This window comes from Anomaloglossus baeobatrachus, chromosome 5 (assembly GCF_048569485.1).
Source record: "Anomaloglossus baeobatrachus isolate aAnoBae1 chromosome 5, aAnoBae1.hap1, whole genome shotgun sequence".
NCBI lineage: Eukaryota > Metazoa > Chordata > Amphibia > Anura > Aromobatidae > Anomaloglossus > Anomaloglossus baeobatrachus.
This window is the reverse complement of record NC_134357.1, coordinates 342,329,476-342,348,937: the sequence shown is the minus strand read 5'-3', so window position 1 is coordinate 342,348,937 and position 19,462 is coordinate 342,329,476. Positions and strand designations below refer to the sequence as shown.

Genomic DNA, 19,462 nt, shown 5'->3' with positions numbered 1-19,462 from the left:
CTTTTGGTCTGTACTGTACGTGATAAATGTTACATTGTGTGGTCCTTGTCCTTCCTCAACAAGATGGTCATTGTGGCTGAAGATGTGCGCCACTCTTTCTACACCATGTAAGAATCAGACACAGCCGAATACTTTGAATTTGACCTGCCCCGGATCACTTATATAAAGCTACATATTGTTGATAGTGGCGTATCTTAGACACTGCTTCTATAGTGAATAGCTTAACATCCAGCTAGTAGAAGAAATAAAGTGCACATTCCTGTTCGGACACAATTTTTTGTATTAGTTTTTATTACATATTATTGTAAACCTATAATTAGCAGGATTATATATACCTGTAGAGTCAATGACCACTCCTTTAATTACCCAATAATCAGCTAAAAGTCTGGAATGATTACCTATGGTTAGGTAAGAAGCAAGGTGATAATCGGATCTGTAAGGAAAATCTGAAAATCTGAGCAGGTCAATTTCCCAACATTTCTACCGCACCCTACCTTAATTAGAGGGCTCACCCACATCTGCATTTTTCTTCTGTATTCTTCCTCTATTGACCTTGACAGACACAAGGATTTATAGGAACCACAATCACCTCAGCATATTTACGAGCCTATTTATACATTATGTAGCAGAACACAAAATGGCATGTAGTCACAATAAGGCCTCCTTCACACATCAGTATTTTTAATCAGTGTTTCATTAGTGCTTTCCAAAACCAGGAGTGTCTCCAAAACGCAAAACAGGGATCAATCTCTCAATCATAGTTTTCATCTATGAGTTAAGGGTGCTTTACACGCTGTGACATTGTTAGCGATAGCACCCGCCCCTGTCGTTCGTGCGACATGTGGTGATCGCTGCCGTAGCGAACAATATCGCTACAGCAGCGTCACACGCACATACCTGTTCAGCGACGTCGCTGTTGCTGCTGAACAATCCCTCCATCAAGGGGGAGGTGCGTTTGACGTCACAGCGGCGACACAAAACGGCCGCCCAATAGAAGAGGAGGGGAGGAGATGAGCAGCCGGAATATGCCGCCCACCTCCTTCCTTCCTCCTTTCCGATGGATGCAGGTAGGATGATGTTCGTGTCACTCCATTTCATTGAAGCAGCAATGCCATCTGGGATTACAGCTCCTGTTTGGGACAGACAAAACAGCAAGTTCTTCCACTCGTTTATGAAAATGCCAGGAATTAAATCCTTAGCTTGTAATATTTTAGTCACCAATTCAGCGACCTGTGCCCATTGACTTTCATATAGTGTTACCTAAGGATTGGTCATGTCTACAAGAAAGGGTTTCAGCTCAAGCAATCACTCAATCATTATATAAGTGCTTCCCCACCGAGTGGCTGGATCAATAAGTGAAAAGGAATGTAAGATTAGGGTAAGCACTTCTCAAAGCAAGTCTAAACTTTAATAAACAGCAAAATGGTCCTTTAGAATGAGATGATCTTGTTAAAGCTGCTTCATCTCTCTCCTAGTTATCACATGTGTGGTGTTGTGCACACACTGCAGCTGGCAATAAGAGATAGTTTGCATGAGAAACATGCTGGAATTCTGATTGGCAAAGTGAGAAAATTGGTTATTACTGTCAGAACCCTTAAAATTGATTCCATCTTGAAGAGACGTGCTGGAAAAGGGGCAATTATCGATCTAGCCACTCAGTGGGGCAGAACTTATATAATGATTGAGTGATTGCTTGAGCTTAAACCCTTTCTTGTAGACATGGCCAATCCTTTGGTAACACTATATGAAGGTCAATGGGCACAGGTCGCTGAATTGGAGGAATTGCTTTATCACCCATTTACAGTGACTAAAATATTACAAGCTAAGAATTTAATTCCTGGCATTTTCATAAACGAGTGGAAGAACTTGCTGTTTTGTCTGTCCCAAACAGGAGCTATAATCACATATGGCATTGCTGCTTCAATGAAATGGAGAGACACTGCTATTACAAAATAATATCCTTCTGAAAGCTGTGTATGTGGACCCAAGTCATTGTATATTGCTTGATGATCAACAGCTTACTAAAGGAAAAGAAGCTCTGACTGAGGTAGCAATTAGGATGTGGACTACAGGACTTCCAAGAGCAAGAGGACTTGAATCCTGCGAGCGCTACTGCTGCCATATCTTCAGCCTCATCAGATGAGGAGTTTAATTTTGAAACGTTATTGGATGACATGGAGCAGGCAAAGCGTTGCCTCAGGGAAAAAGATACTACTACCATAGCAAACAGAATGACCAGATTTCAGCAAAATGTTTTCATATGCGCTCAAAGAAGTAGAAGAGTTCAACCGTTCATCAAAACTGACTGTGCATGAGGCAATTCCTTAATATTCTGAGATTCTTAGAGATCTTGCCCATGTGGTTACCACTTTACCACCAACTCAGGTTAGTGTAGAGAGGTTGTTCTCTAGCCTTAAAATAATTAGGTCGATTTGAGGTAATCTGCGAAGGAGGATCTGATGGAGGCCATACTATTTCTCAGAACAAATTCAAAGACTGCACAAAAGTCATTCAGTACATTTTTGTTGAAAACTGTTTTTTTCCCCATTTACTGCATAGTATATTACATATTTACAATTTATCAAAGTTTGTGTTCTAAAAATATATTTATTGGAATACAAGTTATGTTCTATCTAAACAGCTTGATTATTGTATGAATAATGACTAAAAGCCTGGTGTTACCATTTTACTATAGTAAATTTATCACAAACATGAGTCATGTATGAGGGAGTCGGCGGAGTCGTGGAGTCGAAGTGGAGTCGGAATCAGTGAAATTGAGAAGTTGGAGGTTTGGCTTACCGACTCCTGTGTAGCATCCCCCGTACCTTAGGGTTCCCTGACACTGGCATATAAAAAAATCGGTTCCATTCTGACCCACAAAATAGGTCGGTATTTCGTGTATAATGTGAGTGTGCGAATTTTTTCTCGTATAGCATCTGTATGCAATGCATCTTTTTCTTAGTAGCTATTATTCTACAATCTTTTACAGGATCATTTACAGTGTTCTACCCTACAGAATGGTAATGTAGCCGTAAGAACCAGATGTCACTAGGATGGTACATGTAGCATCTGATTTTGTTCTTGTACCCGTAAACTTGAATAGTCTTGTCTGATTTTCCACTCTCAGCATGCTGTGATTGTTTCCTCAGGCCAAATACAACTGAGAAAAAAATTACAGATCTGCTTGGCCTTATAGAATAACATGGGTCTGAATGCAATCCTTTTTTTTCTTACATTGCACTCATCTGAGTTACACGCCAGTGTGAGCGAGCTCTTACAATAACAAGGTTCCACCACTAATGTAGGAATGTAAAGGTTTTTTTTGTGAAATATATTTTTTTTTTCTTTATATTGACTGAACAGAACAGCACGATGTCATGCACACAACTCCTACATCATCTACATTCTGTTCATTACCATGCATGCCTTCACGTGTGATGACTGTCCGGATATATAATATACATTGGTTCAAATTGCCATCTATTAATATAATAAGAACTGAAGAAATATATCATTGCTGTAAATGATAAGGTTGAGATTGGAGGATGAAATATGGTATAGCCTTGCCTAACAGGAAGGGAGGTACTGCAATAAACACTGGGATTACTTCACTGGAGCCATCAAATGAGTTGTCACAATATTACACCATAAGACAAATGACAGAGCTCTGTAGTTTAGTGCATCTCAATGAATTCGAATATCATTAAAAAGTTATTTTTCTTCAGTAATTCAATACAAAAAAAGAAACACATATATGTTATAGAGTTATTACACACGGAGGGAGCTATTTCAAGTGTTTATTTCTGTTAGTGTTGATTATGGCTTACAGTCAATGAAAACCCAAAAGTCATTATCTCAGAAAATTACAGTAATTACCACAAAACACCTGCAAAGGCTTCCTAATAATTTAAATGGTCCCTTATACTGGTTCAGTAGGCTACACAATCATGGGGAAGACTGCTGACGTATTGGGCATAACAAGGACTTATTTGCAATTTATAATTCTGCAACATTCACTGTATTTGACTCCATGGGTGTTTTTCAGAGACTAAATAGTCATTACACCCATAGATGAATTCCCAGAGGGATGTAATTTCCAAAATGTGGTCACTTGAGGTGGATTTCTTCTGTTCTGGCACTTAGGGGGCCCTGCAAATGGAATCCATAAACTTTTCTAGGAAAATCTGTGCTCTAAAAATCAAATGGCGCTCCTTCCCTCCCGAGCCCTGTGGTGCAGCAAATCAGTATTGTACAGTCACATGTAGGGTATTACCACATTCAAGAGAAATTGTATAACACATTATGGGGTTTTTTTTGTTTTTTTTTAACATATTCCCCTTGTGAAAATTGGAAATCTGGGGTTAAAACAGCATTTTAGTGGTAAAAATTAATTATTTTTGTTCACTGCCCAATAGTATAAAATTTTGTGACTCCTATAGTGTCAATATGCTCACTGCACCCCTGGATGAATTCATTGAGGGGTGCAGTTTGTAAAATGGGGTCATATGTGGGCAGTTTCTGCTGTTCTGGCATCTCAGGGGCTCTGCCAATGTGACATGGCACCTGCAGACCATTTCAACTAAATCTGAACTCAAATATGGCGCTCCTTCCCTTCACTTTGTACTGTGCCTCAAAAGAAGTTTTCGACCACATATGGGGTAGTGGTGTATTCAGGAGAAATTGCACATCAAACTGTATGCTCCATTATTTCCTGTTACCCAAGTGAATTTGAAAAATTTAGGGTTAACGCAACATTTTTGATGTTAAAAAATTTTTTTTTAATTTACATAGCTCAAAGTTAGAAAATTGTGTGAAGCCCCCGGGGGTTACAGATGCTCACTAACTATCTAGATACATTCCTTGAGGGGTTTATTTTCCAAAATGGGATCATTTGTGGAGGAGCTCCTCTGTTTAGGCACATCAGGGGCTCTCCAAACGTGACATGGTGTTAATGATTCCAGCCAAGTGAAATGGCTCTCCTTCCCATCGGAGCCCTGCCATGCGCCCAAACAACTGATTTCCACCACATGTGCATTTTTTTTCCTGATAGCTTTTTTTTTTTTCCCATGAGGGTATCTGGTTGAAGTAACAATTTTGTGGTAAAAATGTATCACTCAATGTTATAAAGTTGGGGTTCAATGTGCTCACCAAACATGTAGATAAATTCCTTAAGGGGTCTAGGTTCCAAAATGGGCTCACTTCTGGGAGAGCTCTACTGTTCAGGCACTTCAGGGGGTCTCAATTTCTGATTATGATGGAATTACAAAATAAAAATGTAAAGAAAAGGAAGGGTTTGGTGTGAGCAGCGAACCTTAAGACCATGTGCGCACGTTGCGTTTTAACCTGCACCATGTCAATGACAAAATGCATGTGTTTTGCTTCATCAGCAAAGTCTATGAGAAGTCAGAATTTTCATCCCCACTTTACTTTTTTTTTTAGGCAGCTTTTTGTTTGACAAATATTTGTCAAAATCGTTGCCTATAAAAAAAAAAAAAAAAAAAAAGCGCAGCATGTTAATTCTTAACTGCGTCTTGTGAACATTTTCCACCTATTAAAATGTATGAGGTGTGTCAAAACGCAACCAAAATGTTTAGCTGTGCGTTTGCACTGCATTTTGGATCTGTTCTTGTCAACAAAAACGCAGGTCTCTCTCTCTCCTTCATACTCACCGATAACTGGCGCAGCACGGCTGTCACACTGCTCCCGTGGCCTCTCCTGCTTCTGAAAGTGCCAGCCGCTCATTAGGCCCATCTCATATTCACTGCTTCCCGCGCCTATGATTGGTTGCAGTGTGACAACTGTCTCAGCGTGGGGCCGTGTCTGACTGCAACCAATCACAGTTGCCGGTGGATGGGTCTATCTCGTGCAGTATAATAAACAGTTTAAAAAAAAAAAGGCATGTGGTCTCCCCCAATTTTGATACCCAGCCAAGATAAAAATCACACAGCTGAGGGCTGGTATTCTCAGACTGGGCAGACCAGCGTTTTTGGGAGCCCACCAGCCTAAAATTATCAGCCAGCAGCCGCCCGGAATTGCTGCATCCATTAGCATTAGATTAACTCGGCTCATCTCGAACGCCCTGGTGCGGTGACAATCGGGGTAATAAAGGAGTTAATGGCAGCCCCTAGCTGCCACTAAGTGCTAGCTTAGTGATGGCAGGCATGTGAGACACCCCCCCCATCACTAAACTGTAAGTGAAAGTAAATAAAGATGAACACCGAAAAAGCTTCGATTTGCTGTCACAGGTGGAAGATCACAGGTTACTACCATAGTTGTATTTATCCTTTTTGTGTATTTGGACAATTAGTAAGTGGTTTCTTTTTAAGATATACCATATTTTTCGCTTTATAAGACACACTTTTGTTCCCCCAAATTTTGGGGGAAAGTAAGGGGTTCATCTTATAATCCGAATATACGGATTATATACTGCAGGGTTCAGGGGAGGTGGGGGCAGCTCTGGAGCGGTGCTGGAGGCTGAGGCAGGCTGGTAGAGGCTGGTGAAGGCTGCAGCAGATCTCCTGCTCCCACTCATATAATATGCACTGCCGCTGTCCATCACCGTGGTGCTGAAACAGCACCGCGGTGACAGGCTGGGGGAGCCGTGCATATTATATGCACCTGTCCTCCCCTTTGATGGCATATGCCCCCCCCTGTGTTAGATATGGCCCCCATGCTGCTGCCCATAGTAAAATAAACTCTTTACTTACCTCCTCCAGCGTGTGTCCCTGGTGTCTCCCTCCTGCCGCTGTGATCATGCACGCAGAGATGTCACTCTGCTGTGCCAATCACATGACCGGCACCGAGAACCAGGACGTGCAGGAGCTCAGCAGCACGGAGGGAGACACGAGGGAGGACAGCGCTGGAGAAGGTAAGGAAAGAGTTTATTTTACTATAACTAGCATCATGGGGGCCATATCAAACACAGGGTGATGTGTGCCAGCCACAGGGGGCCATGGGCAGCAATAGGGGCCGTGTGCCAGCCACAGGGGGCCATGGGCAGCAATAGGGGCCGTGTGCCAGCCACAGGGGGCCATGGGCAGCAATAGGGGCCGTGTGCCAGCCACAGGGGGCCATGGGCAGCAATAGGGGCCGTGTGCCAGCCACAGGGGGCCATGGGCAGCAATAGGGGCCGTGTGCCAGCCACAGGGGGCCATGGGCAGCAATAGGGGCCGTGTGCCAGCCACAGGGGGCCATGGGCAGCAATAGGGGCCGTGTGCTAGCCACAGGGGGCCATGGGCAGCAATAGGGGCCATGGGCAGCAATAGGGGCCGTGTGCCAGCCACAGGGGGCCATGGGCAGCAATAGGGGCCGTGTGCCAGCCACAGGGGGCCATGGGCAGCAATAGGGACCAGGTGCCAGCCACAGGGGACCATATGCAGCAATAGGAGCCGGGTGCCATCCACAGGGGGCTATATTCAATATAAGGGGGCTATATCCAGATTAAGGGGGCTAATTTTAGGATGGGGGGGCTATGAGGGACATATACCCTATATGATTTGTTAGACGGACACTGGCATCATAAGACGGACCCCATTTATTAAAAAAAAAAAATTTTTATGAGGATATTCCATGAATTTTAGACCAGAGTCCAACAAATATTTTCACTCAACTCTAGTGATATATATATTTTTTTATATAAAATAAAGAAGATTTACATTTTTAACATTATGGATACTTTATTTTCCCAATCATAAATTTAGTTTATAAGTTGGAGCAAATAATCTTTAAGGCCGGGAATCTACATTCTGGTGGCTACATAACACAATCGGAACATTGAAAGGAATGGGATGAGATAAAAATCCGGACTCAAGAATTTAAGAGACCCACTCTGTCATTTCTGCAAAAAAATTGGCTATTTGCTGCAGTACAGCGGCATGCTGCAAAGGGAAGGGCTGAGATGCGCGTCATCTTGAGGAAAATACTTAATTACTTACCGGTAATGTGTTTTTTCTGAACCCATGACAGCACCTTGATGTAAGGGTGCTGTCATGGGTGCTGAAAAAATACGTAATTACTTACCGGTAACTTGTTTTTTCTGAACCCAAGACAGCACCCTTACATCGTGGTGCTGTCATGGGTGCTGGAAAAATCATCAGTTTCTGGTCGGGAAGCAGAGAATTCCTAATATTCTCACAATTAAAACTAGGGAAAATAAATATAGATTATGCAAAGATCAAAGGCAAACTTGAATAAATCAGATTTATTTGTAAAACACATTCACGCCGAGTTAAATACCAAATTTGTTCCAATACTGTGTAGCTTTATTTAAGGGTTAGTGTGGATGATTTCCCTGTAACCCATCCAGGGACACTGGAGCAGCCGTCTTGTAATACATAATAATAGTATTAGTGTACAGCTGGACGAGGGCTTACAGTCACATACAAGCTGTAGAAATTCTGTTCTGCTGTTCATACAAAGGGATTTCATGGTCGCCCCATCCACGTGAAGAAAAAACACGTGTGAGCAGATACTGAAAGCCTTGTTAATCCTTAATTAAAGTATTCGCAGGGATCCAATCTGGATGCTGGAGCTCACTGTGCGCCCGTTCTATGATACGTCCACGTCACGCCGCTGTCCTGCTGAACAATGGACAAGCTGGCCATGCTGCCAAGTGAAAAATGCTGACATTTGCCAAGAGTCGAAATAAAGGCTTTTCAGTTCCTCTGAGAGGGAAAAGTTTTTAAGTAAAAGGACTTTGCAATAAGTCGGACAACATCTCTGAAGTCATCATGGCGGTGAACTGTACCTGCAGCCCCAATATCAGAATCCAGGGAACATCAGTGCTGTTAAAGAAAAATAAAACTGGTTTCCATTTATCTTCCCATGAAATGTCTTTTTTTTTTTTATTGGCTGATTAAAAAAAAAAAAAAAAATTACCAATCTTCTTGACAAAAAGGGTTGGGTTTGGCAAACTTTTGGGAGATAAAAATGATGATCGTCAATCAAAATGAACCGCAGTGTAAAAAATGACCCACACCACCTACAAAAAGAAAAAAAAACAAAAAACCAACAGGGTTAAAATATATACAATGTATAAAAAGTCAACCGCAAAAAAAAAATAATAATTAAAAATAATTAAAGGTTCTAATTATTAATTTGGCACCAAAAACTCTGGCATTTTACAAATACAGTCTCAAATTGACACTGAAGCCCTGGGGAGTTACTGTTAACTTTTTGACCCTGCGGGGGTCATCAAAAAAAAGTAACGGAATTAACATTTTAATACAGTTAGTAAAAAAAAAAATCCATGTATGAGGCATGGGCCTAGGCCCAAATCTATGACCGTATTTTACATGATCATGCATTGGTCTTTAATTTGCCTTGCAGCCATCACTAAAGGAAACAAAAAGGTATTTAACCCCTTCCAGAAGCAGCCAATTTTTATTTTGCACCTTTGTATTTTTTTTACCATTTTTTCAAGAGTAACTTTTTTTTTTCTTTTGCTGTAGGAGTGCTTTTTTGGGAGTATTGTGTAGGACAAGATGTGATTTTCAATGACAATTTTACAATACAATGTACAAGAGAGAAGGCAAAGAATTCTAAAATTTAGAGAAATTCCGGGAAACAAAAAATGAACACACAAAAAAACCTCTGCAATTTCACCATTTTGTTTGGTGCTCACTATGATATTGTAAAAATAAATAGAACTACAAAGTTGTCTGCTTCAGTTAATGGAGCTGTGTGCTTGTTTTTTGCATTGCGATCTAAGATTTATAATGATATTTTTTAATACATACAGTGTTTTGATTGCTCTTTTTATTGCATTTTGGGTGTGGGGGGGGGGTGAGGCAACCAGGAAATAAAAAAAAAAAGCAAAAAAAAAAAACAGCAGTCCTGGAGTGTGTGTATATATATATATATATATATATATATATATATATATATATATATATATATTTTTTTTTTTTTTTTATTTAATTCTGTAAAAATATATTTCAAAACAATTTTTAGTTTGGATAACTTTTCACTTTATAATTTGGCCCCCTTATAGGACTTGGACCTGCAACCATCTGATCGCTTGCTCTATATACTGCAATATCACCCTATAGCAGTACAGTATATGGAGGTCACAGTATTGTCAACTTAGATGAATAAAAGAATAGAAACTGTTCTGCAAATATAAAAACAAGTGGGAAAAAAATAGCACCATCTAGTGGTTAATAGCCGTCGCATATTCTGTTAGGCCTCTGTCACACGTTCGTGCCTCCGGTACGTGTTTGTCAATTTTCTCACGTACCGGAGACACGTACACACGTGGACCTATGTATTCCTAATGGTTTGGACACACGTAAGTATTTTGGAACGGAACGTGTGTCCGTTCCGTACTTACGTGAGTTTCTCACACTGACATGTCTGTTTTTCTCCGGCATCACGGGTGTCACATGGCCCGCACCCGTACCACACGGATGTAGTGTGGATGCGGTCCCATGTGACACGCGTCGGAGAAAACACGTGTCAAAGAAAAAAAAAAATCTTTACTCACCTTCTCCTGCCCTCCTGTCTCTGCCGCTGCTGTCACTTGCTGCCGACCGCCGCTCATTTAATATTCACTTCACTGCGGCCGGAAGCAGCAGCGGGGAGTCGGCAGGACTGGAGACCGAAGATCAGTACCCTAGACAGCAGGAAGGACCACGTGAGTATGCAAATTACCGGTTCTCCGTGTGTTATCGCGGATAGCATACGACGTAGAATACATGTGGTCCGCACGTACCAGAGACACGTACTTACCTATACGCAACACACAGGGTTAATACGTGTCTCGCGGCACGTGCGTGATTTTTACGTATGTGTGGCAGAGGCCTTACAAACGACATTATCTTCTCCTACATGTTGACATGCTTTGATGATTGTGTGCTGGCCATAAATATATACATGAGCATTCTCTATCAGCTATAGGGATCCCTGTTCATTCATGATATATCTATCTATCCATCTATCTATCCTTCTACACACAGCTCTGGCAAACATTAAGAGACCACTGCAAAATTGTCAGTTTTTCTGATTTTTCTCTTTAGAGGTATATTTGAGTAAAATGTAAATTGTTCTTTATTCTATAAACTACTGACATGTCTCCGAATTTCTAACCAATAAATTTTGTATTTATTTTCTGAAAATGAGAAATGGTCAAAATAACAGAACAATGCATTGCTTGCAGACCTCAAATAATGGAAAGAAAACAGGTTCATAATCATTTAGAAACAACAATACTAATGCTTTATCTCAGGAAGAGTTCAGAAATCAATATTTTGTGGAATAACCATGATTTTTAATCACAACTTTCATGTGTCTTGGCATGCTTTCCAACAGTCTTTCACACTGCTTTTGGGTTCCCTTATGCCATTCCTGGTGCAAACATTTAACAGTTATTCTTTGTTTGATGGCTTGTGACTATCCACCTTCCTCTTGATTACATTCCAGAGGTTTTCAATAGGGTTCAGGTCTGAAGATTAGGCTGGCCATGACAGGATTTTGGTGTGGTGGTCTTTCATCCACACATTGATTGACTTAGCTGTGTGGCATGGCGCATTGTCTTGCTGGAAAAAAAAACAGTCCTCAGAGTTGGGGAACATTGCCTGAGCAGAAGGAAGCAACTGTTTTTCCAGGTTAACCATGTATGTGGCTTGATTCATATGCCCTTTGCAAAGTTTAATCTGTCCATTTCCAGTCTTGCTGGAAGCATCCTTAGCTCATCACCGATCCTTGACAAAATTTCACAGTGGGTGCAAGACACTGGCTTGTACACCTCTCTAGGTCTCCAACTAATATTAGACGACAAGATGTTGGGCAAAGCTAAAAATGTGACTCATCAGAGAAGATTACCTTACTCTAGAAATTGGGCAGATTAAACTGACAATTTTGCAGTGGTCTCTTAATTTTTGCCAGAGCTGTGTATCTATACATACACATACACACACAGGCAGGCTATTTTCTATAGTGTCCCCTAATAAACAGCACTAGAGGTAAAGAGTCCTCTGGTGCCTTACATTAGTAACGGCTATTCTGGATGTATCGTATGACGGATCCCAATGGACCCCCTTGACGTATAACGTGGTCTGTCGGGGATTCCACTGCTTTGACAACAAGAACATTGCCACATGCTGAGTTGTTCTTGCCATCAGAGGCTCTAAAGAGAACCTAACAGACAGGTCTGCGTGGCTTTCCTTCTTAGTAGCCAAGATATTTTCCTTTTCTTGTATTTTTTTATATTTTATAGTAATTATATCACTGATATTAACCATCCCTTCTGTATGTTTAGTGTTCACAGTGGATTTTATGAAATGGATTGTACACTGTTCAAAAGTCCATGGCTGCTACCTTCCAAGAACACAGCGCCACATCTGTCCACATGTCACGTGTGGTATCGGCTGTACCAGTCTGTTATTGTTAGTTTATTCCCTGAAAGGTGTCATTTGTGTGTAACCCGTCCAAGTACGGCCTCATGGAATCAATGGAGCTCTAAAAATAAATACCAGGTACAGCCCATGGAGAGGCATGGCATTGTTTGTAAAAGAATGTTTTTATTTTTTCCCTTTAATACATAATAAAATCCAATAATCCTCAACAGAAACCGTAAATTCAGCAGAAATACATACCAAAAACAGAGCGAATGAGGTCATAAATCCTTCCTTTGTTAACTCCCAGGTACCACCATACTCCTCCTCATCTATTTGCTGGAAGCTGCTAAAATACAGGTACAGAACGCCGGCGTTTATTAGGCAAAATCTGTTCAGAAATAAAAGGTAAAATGTGGCGTCAGAAGCAAAATCCTGTCATTCTCTACATTTGTAATATTAATTCCACAAAGAATATGCTGTGAGCAGCATATTAGGACATTCTCTAATTTATTAAAGATTTTTTAACTCCTTAATGACCTATGATAAACATTTTCATAATAGATCGCTAATATTGATGAGCGGGCACTACCATGCTCGTGTGCTTGGTACGTTTAACGAGTAAATGGATGCTCGGATGGGCATGAGTCGAGTACCCGAGTTTAATGGACTTCAATGGGGAACTCAAACATTTTTCCCACAAGAGTTCTCAAAAAACTGCTCAAGTCCCCCATTGACTACCATGATTCTCGGTACTCGACTCGCACCCATGCAAGGAAAGTATGAAGCAGGCTCAGGTCCTGAGACAGCTTCATACCAGGCAGATGCCAGCTGGTGCACTACATGAATTTGTGTGACCGGCATCCTAAAGACGCTTTAGGCTGTGTGTGCACGCTGCATCTTTTTTTGACCACAAAGAGCAGTGTTTTTGACCTAAAAAAAAAACCGCAGGAGTCCTCCACCTGTCAGGCCTCTACTGAAGTGAGCCGCAGGATTAGCGCTGATGTCATTCAGGTGATGTGCGGTGACACCACAAATCACATTAGTCACATCACCGCTGATCTCGCGCTCACTTCAGCCGCGGCCTGATTTGTGGTAACAGGTGGAGGACTCCAGTCAGGTGATGTGCGGTGATAGCTGGAGTCCTCCACCTGTTACCGCAAATCCAACTGCAAGTGAAGTGAACCGTGCAATATCAGCGGTGACTTCAGCCAGGTGATGTGCGAGGACAGCTGAAGTCTCCACTGATTCCGCGCGGCTTACTTCACTTGCGGCCTGACCCTCAGAGCGGACAGTCATGTTCTACGGCCGCTCACTGTGATTGTCAGATGTAGCAGAGCTGGATGCGCCGTGGGACCTCATGTCGATTACGTCGGACCTGGAGGTGTGTTTTAGGGGTTAATAAAGTGGTGAAAGAGGGGGCTTTTTTTGTGTGTTTTATTTCAAATAAAAGGATTTTTTGGGTGATTGTGTTTATTTACTTTCACTTACAGCTTAGTGATGAGGGGTGTCTCATAGACACCTGCCATTACTAAGCTAGGACTTAGTGGCAGCTATGGGTTTCTGCCATTAAGTCCTTATTACCCTGATTGCCACCACACCAGGGCAATCGGGGTGAGCCGGGAAAAGTCCCGGGACTGTCGCATCTAAAAGGATGTGGCAATTCCGGGAGGCTGCTGGCTGATATTTTTAGGCTGGGGGGGCTCCCAATAAAGTGGGTCTCCCCTGCCTGAGAATACAAGCCCCCAGCTGTAAGACTTTATCTTGACTGGTATAATAATTGGGGGGGGAAGGGGGGGTGCATGGTTTTTTTTCAATTATTTATTTAATTTACTGTACGATATAGACCCGCCCACTGGCGTCTGTGATTGACTGTAGTCAGACAGCTGTCACTCAGCGTGAGAGCGGGTATGCCTGCAACCAATCACAGCCACCGGTGAGCAGGGAAGGAGTGAATATGTTATGAGCCTAATGAGCGGCCGGCTCTGGAAGATGAAAGAGCTTCCGCTACAGCAGTGTGACAGACGTCTGGTGACCGGTGAGTATGTAGCGCTTGCTCCTACCCTTTTGCGCCCGATTCTGGTCCCCATAGACTTTTTATGGGGGGGAGCAGTGTCTGGCCAAATACCAGCGATCAATCCTCGCCAACCTGGAGTCTAGTCAGAAAAACACACCAAAATGCATGTAAAAAACAACTTGCGTTTTTCATTGCAGTTTTCCACGCCTCATTGAATTCAATGGGTGAAAAACGCCAAAAGAATTGACCTGCTGCATCTTTGTGGTCACCACAAAGACGCAGCCAAAAAAAAGACGCAACGTGCGGACAGCAAAAACGAAATCTCATAGACTTTGCTGGGGAATGAATTTCATGCAGTTTTGAGACCTAAACTGCACCCAAAAAACGTACAAAAACGTGGCAAAAAACGCAGCGTGCGCACATGGCCTTATCCATCTGCATTTAGAAAATTAGGCAACAAACCCCCGATGGACAATAGATGTGCGAGTAGTTCTTCATCAGTATACTGACTGACTTATCATGGGGGTCTGTTGAAAATGAAGGCTTGGTACAGCCAATGTACCTAGAAAACTGCTAAAAGGCTGCTGCTGGAACGTTAATGGGGCAGAGTCTCAACGAAGGACTCGCCGGAGTACGACACGACAAATTCATTAACCCTAGAACGCATACCTGGGGCTTCGCAGGCCTGCTAGCTTACTTGTGTTCTATGATTGCACGTTCTAGGGTTAAGAAGCGCACACCACTAAGGCTAGGTTCGCACACTGCGTCTTTTTGACGCTGCGTTTGTGCGTTTTTGGCCGCCAAAAACGCACCTGCGTCGAAAAAACGCATAAAAAAAACGCATGCGTTTTTGCTGCGATTTAGTGCGTTTTTGATCTTTGCGTTTTGCTGCGTTTTTCCAATGCATTGCACGGGGGGAAAACGCAGAAAAACGCAGGAAAGAACTGACATGTCCATTTTTTTTTTTTAACTCAAAAACGCAGGTAAAAAAAAACAGATGTGTGCGGACAGCAAAAATGAAAACTCATAGACTTTGCTGGGGAAGCAAAGTCCTGCAGTTTTGAGGCCAAAACCGCACCCGAAAAACGCGAAAAACGCACTGTGCGCACATAGCCTTAATTTGATATATTCTCAGTTTCCATATAGCTTCGCACTTATAGAGTGCTGCTGTATTCTTTTGTGTTTCGTATAAGGAGAATGGTTGCAAAGGAAATTCAATCTACATACTGTTTTTATTTCCACAAAGGAAGAGGACTGTGCTACCTCCTGAAGGTGGCACCAGGGACTCTTCCCTCTTCCTGTAGGTCTATAGTACAGTACATTGGCCCGATATGGGCCACCAGGAGGGGGGCACCAGGAATGTTATCTGTTAGATAATAAGTAGTGATGAGCGGGCACTACCATGCTCGGGTGCTCAATACTAGTTTGAGCATTTGGATGCTTGGATGGGTGCGACCTCAGGACATGAGTATAATGGAAGTGAATGGTGAACCCAATTCGCGGCCGTCTGCGCATTAACTGCTTATCAGTACTGAGCACCCGAGCATGGTAGTAAGCCCATGTTGGGATCACCAAACGTGCGAAATCCACAAATACTTACATAGCTATTCCCACAAATCCCTTTAGAGGGGCGATACCCCAGATGACACCCAGTACAATGGCCAGGATCTGCCGCATCCAGTAGATGACATCCAGGAACTCATCCTGCAGAGGACAGAAGGGAGGGTTACATGGTGATCTGTAGGAGGGCTCACTTACACACATGATATTCGCTGCCAGCAGTCCCAGGCTTAGGGCACCATGTGGTGTAGTAATTCTCCGCCAGCAGCTGCACCGTCAGCAGTCCTGACCAGAATAAATCCTCGCTTCTAATACTCCTCCGAAAAAAAAAAAAACGACAAGTGTCCCTGTGACAAGGGAGCCGACTCCTAAGCCATAGCGTGAGCACGTCAGTCACTGCAGCGGGCCGGCGGCATCGGAGGGAGCGGTTACTGGAAGAATCTACAATCATTTTGATGGCAGATGACCACGGTGGCGGATTATGATCTGTGAGGCCGCATGTTTAGGGTTCGCACACAACGTCCTTTACTGGCGGATTTCGCCAAAAAAAAAAAAAAAAGCTAAAAGCATTAAACGCACTGCATGTCAAAGCGAGCTGCTGGGCACATGTTCAGCCATTGCGAGCGATGAAAGCCACGAACCAGCTAAAAGTGACCCGGCCATTTTCCATGTGGCTACCACTCAGAAACCGCTCAATGCCTTGTATTAAAGTGGACAAAAATGTGTTTTGTTTTTTATTTTATTTTTCGGCAGAGACCGGTATCTAAAAGGCACCGAGTCTGCTCATAATCACTGTGCCCAGATCCCACTGATGGGACCATGGCGGCAGACCTGAACTGCCACAGGGCGACCCCTAAAGAAAGGGATCTGGGAAATCTATTCTGGGCTCCTGCTCAAACCTGTATTACCCCCATCATTCATGGAGGATGGATGCACTGGATTCATGGCTGACATCAGATATTCAATGGAAGAAACTACAAGTGCCAGCATCGCCAAGACGTCCCCCCATCGTACTACAAGTGCCAGCATCGCCAAGATGTCCCCCCATCGTACTACAAGTGCCAGCATCGCCAAGATGTCACCCCCATCGTACTACAAGTGCCAGCATCGCCAAGATGTCACCCCCATCGTACTACAAGTGCCAGCATCGCCAAGACGTCCCCCCATCGTACTACAAGTGCCAGCATCGCCAAGACGTCCCCCCATCATACTACAAGTGCCGGCATCGCCAAGATGTCCCCCCATCATACTACAAGTGCCGGCATCGCCAAGACGTCCCCCCATCATACTACAAGTGCCGGCATCGCCAAGACGTCCCCCCATCGTACTACAAGTGCCAGCATCGCCAAGACGTCCCCCCATCGTACTACAAGTGCCAGCATCGCCAAGATGTCACCTCATAGTACTACAAGTGCCAGCATCGCCAAGACGTCACCCCCATCGTACTACAAGTGCCAGCATCGCCAAGACGTCCCCCCATCGTACTACAAGTGCCTGCATCGCCAAGATGTCCCCCCATCGTACTACAAGTGCCTGCATCGCCAAGATGTCCCCCCATCGTACTACAAGTGCCAGCATCGCCAAGATGTCACCCCCATCGTACTACAAGTGCCAGCATCGCCAAGATGTCACCCCCATCGTACTACAAGTGCCAGCATCGCCAAGATGTCCCTTCATAGTACTACAAGTGCCAGCATCGCCAAGACGTCCCCCCATCGTACTACAAGTGCCAGCATCGCCAAGACGTCCCCCCATCGTACTACAAGTGCCAGCATCGCCAAGATGTCACCCCCATCGTACTACAAGTGCCAGCATCGCCAAGATGTCACCTCATAGTACTACAAGTGCCAGCATCGCCAAGACGTCCCCCCATCATACTACAAGTGCCAGCATCGCCAAGACATCCCCCCATCGTACTACAAGTGCCAGCATCGCCAAGACGTCCCCCCATCGTACTACAAGTGCCTGCATCGCCAAGACGTCCCCCGATCATACTACAAGTGCCGGCATCGCCAAGATGTCACCTCATAGTACTACAAGTGCCAGCATCGCCAAGACGTCCCCCCATCGTACTACAAGTGCCAGCATCGCCAAGACGTCCCCCCATCGTACTACAAGTGCCAGCATCGCCAAGACGTCCCCCCATCGTACTACAAGTGCCGGCATCGCCAAGATGTCCCCCCATCGTACTACAAGTGCCGGCATCGCCAAGATGCCACCCCATAGTACTACAAGTGCCAGCATCGCCAAGATGTCACCCCCATAGTACTACAAGTGCCAGCATCGCCAAGATGTCACCCCCATAGTACTACAAGTGCCAGCATCGCCAAGATGTCACCCCCATAGTACTACAAGTGCCAGCATCGCCAAGATGTCACCCCCATAGTACTACAAGTGCCAGCATCGCCAAGATGCCACCCCATAGTACTACAAGTGCCAGCATCGCCAAGATGTCCCACCATAGTACTACAAGTGCCAGCATCGCCAAGATGCCACCCCCATCGTACTACAAGTGCCAGCATCGCCAAGATGTCCCACCATAGTACTACAAGTGCCAGCATCGCCAAGATGCCACCCCCATCGTACTACAAGTGCCAGCATCGCCAAGATGCCACCCCATAGTACTACAAGTGCCAGCATCGCCAAGATGTCCCACCATAGTACTACAAGTGCCAGCATCGCCAAGATGTCCCACCATAGTACTACAAGTGCCAGCATCGCCAAGATGTCCCACCATAGTACTACAAGTGCCAGCATCGCCAAGATGCCACCCCATAGTACTACAAGTGCCAGCATCGCCAAGATGTCACCCCCATAGTACTACAAGTGCCAGCATCGCCAAGATGTCCCCCCATAGTACTACAAGTCCCAGCATCGCCAAGATGTCACCCCCATAGTACTACAAGTGCCAGCATCGCCAAGATGTCCCCCCATCATACTACAAGTGCCAGCATCGCCAAGATGTCACTCAGTAGGACTGCAAGTCTCAGCATTGACAAGATGCCGCACTGCAGGACTACAAGTCCCAGCTTGCCAGACAGATCTCCCCCCGTAGTACTGCAAGCTCCGGCGTTCCTCGCCGCCCAGCCCCGATGTCCTCCCGTGTCTCTGGCCCGTACCTTGTCCTCCCAGGCTGCATCCCCCCGCAGTGCTTTGCTCCAGGGAGACTGCTTCACTTTCACGCCCCCGTTGGACACCGGGTGCTCGTCTTTCCGCTTGGCGCGGCTCATTCTCCGGGCACTGGAGGGAGAACCCACGGTGCTGGCCGATCCCGGGACCTCCGAGCTCTTAGGATGACGAGCTCGTCCTCAGTCTCACCCGGAAGTGACGACACGGCCCGGCCGGAAGTGACTGCTCGTAGCCATGGTATAAAGTTCATGTTCGGGTAGAGGGAAGCCATATTTCAGGAGCCTGAGTAAGCGAATGAATGGCGTGACGTGGCGCTCCCGCACCTGAGAAACTACAGCTCCCAGAATTCCGTGCCGCCTGCTCCTGGGCATGTGCTTCTGGGAGTTGTAGTGTTCGGGGGCTGAGGCGCTCCATGATGTGCAGC

At 44.5% G+C, this 19,462-nt stretch overlaps 1 protein-coding gene across 1 annotated transcript; it reads right to left on the bottom strand.

Annotated features, from left to right (window-relative positions):
• Positions 1 to 8,185: 8,185 nt before the first annotated feature.
• On the bottom strand, positions 8,186 to 19,238 carry RAB5IF (RAB5 interacting factor). The gene is made up of 4 exons (XM_075347559.1): positions 19,029 to 19,238; positions 15,950 to 16,053; positions 12,594 to 12,723; positions 8,186 to 8,980 (listed from the first exon to the last, which is right to left on the bottom strand). Exons 1-4 carry the CDS (start codon positions 19,137 to 19,139, stop codon positions 8,939 to 8,941), a joined length of 387 nt encoding a protein of 128 aa, XP_075203674.1. The 5' UTR covers positions 19,140 to 19,238; the 3' UTR covers positions 8,186 to 8,938.
• Positions 19,239 to 19,462: the final 224 nt, after the last annotated feature.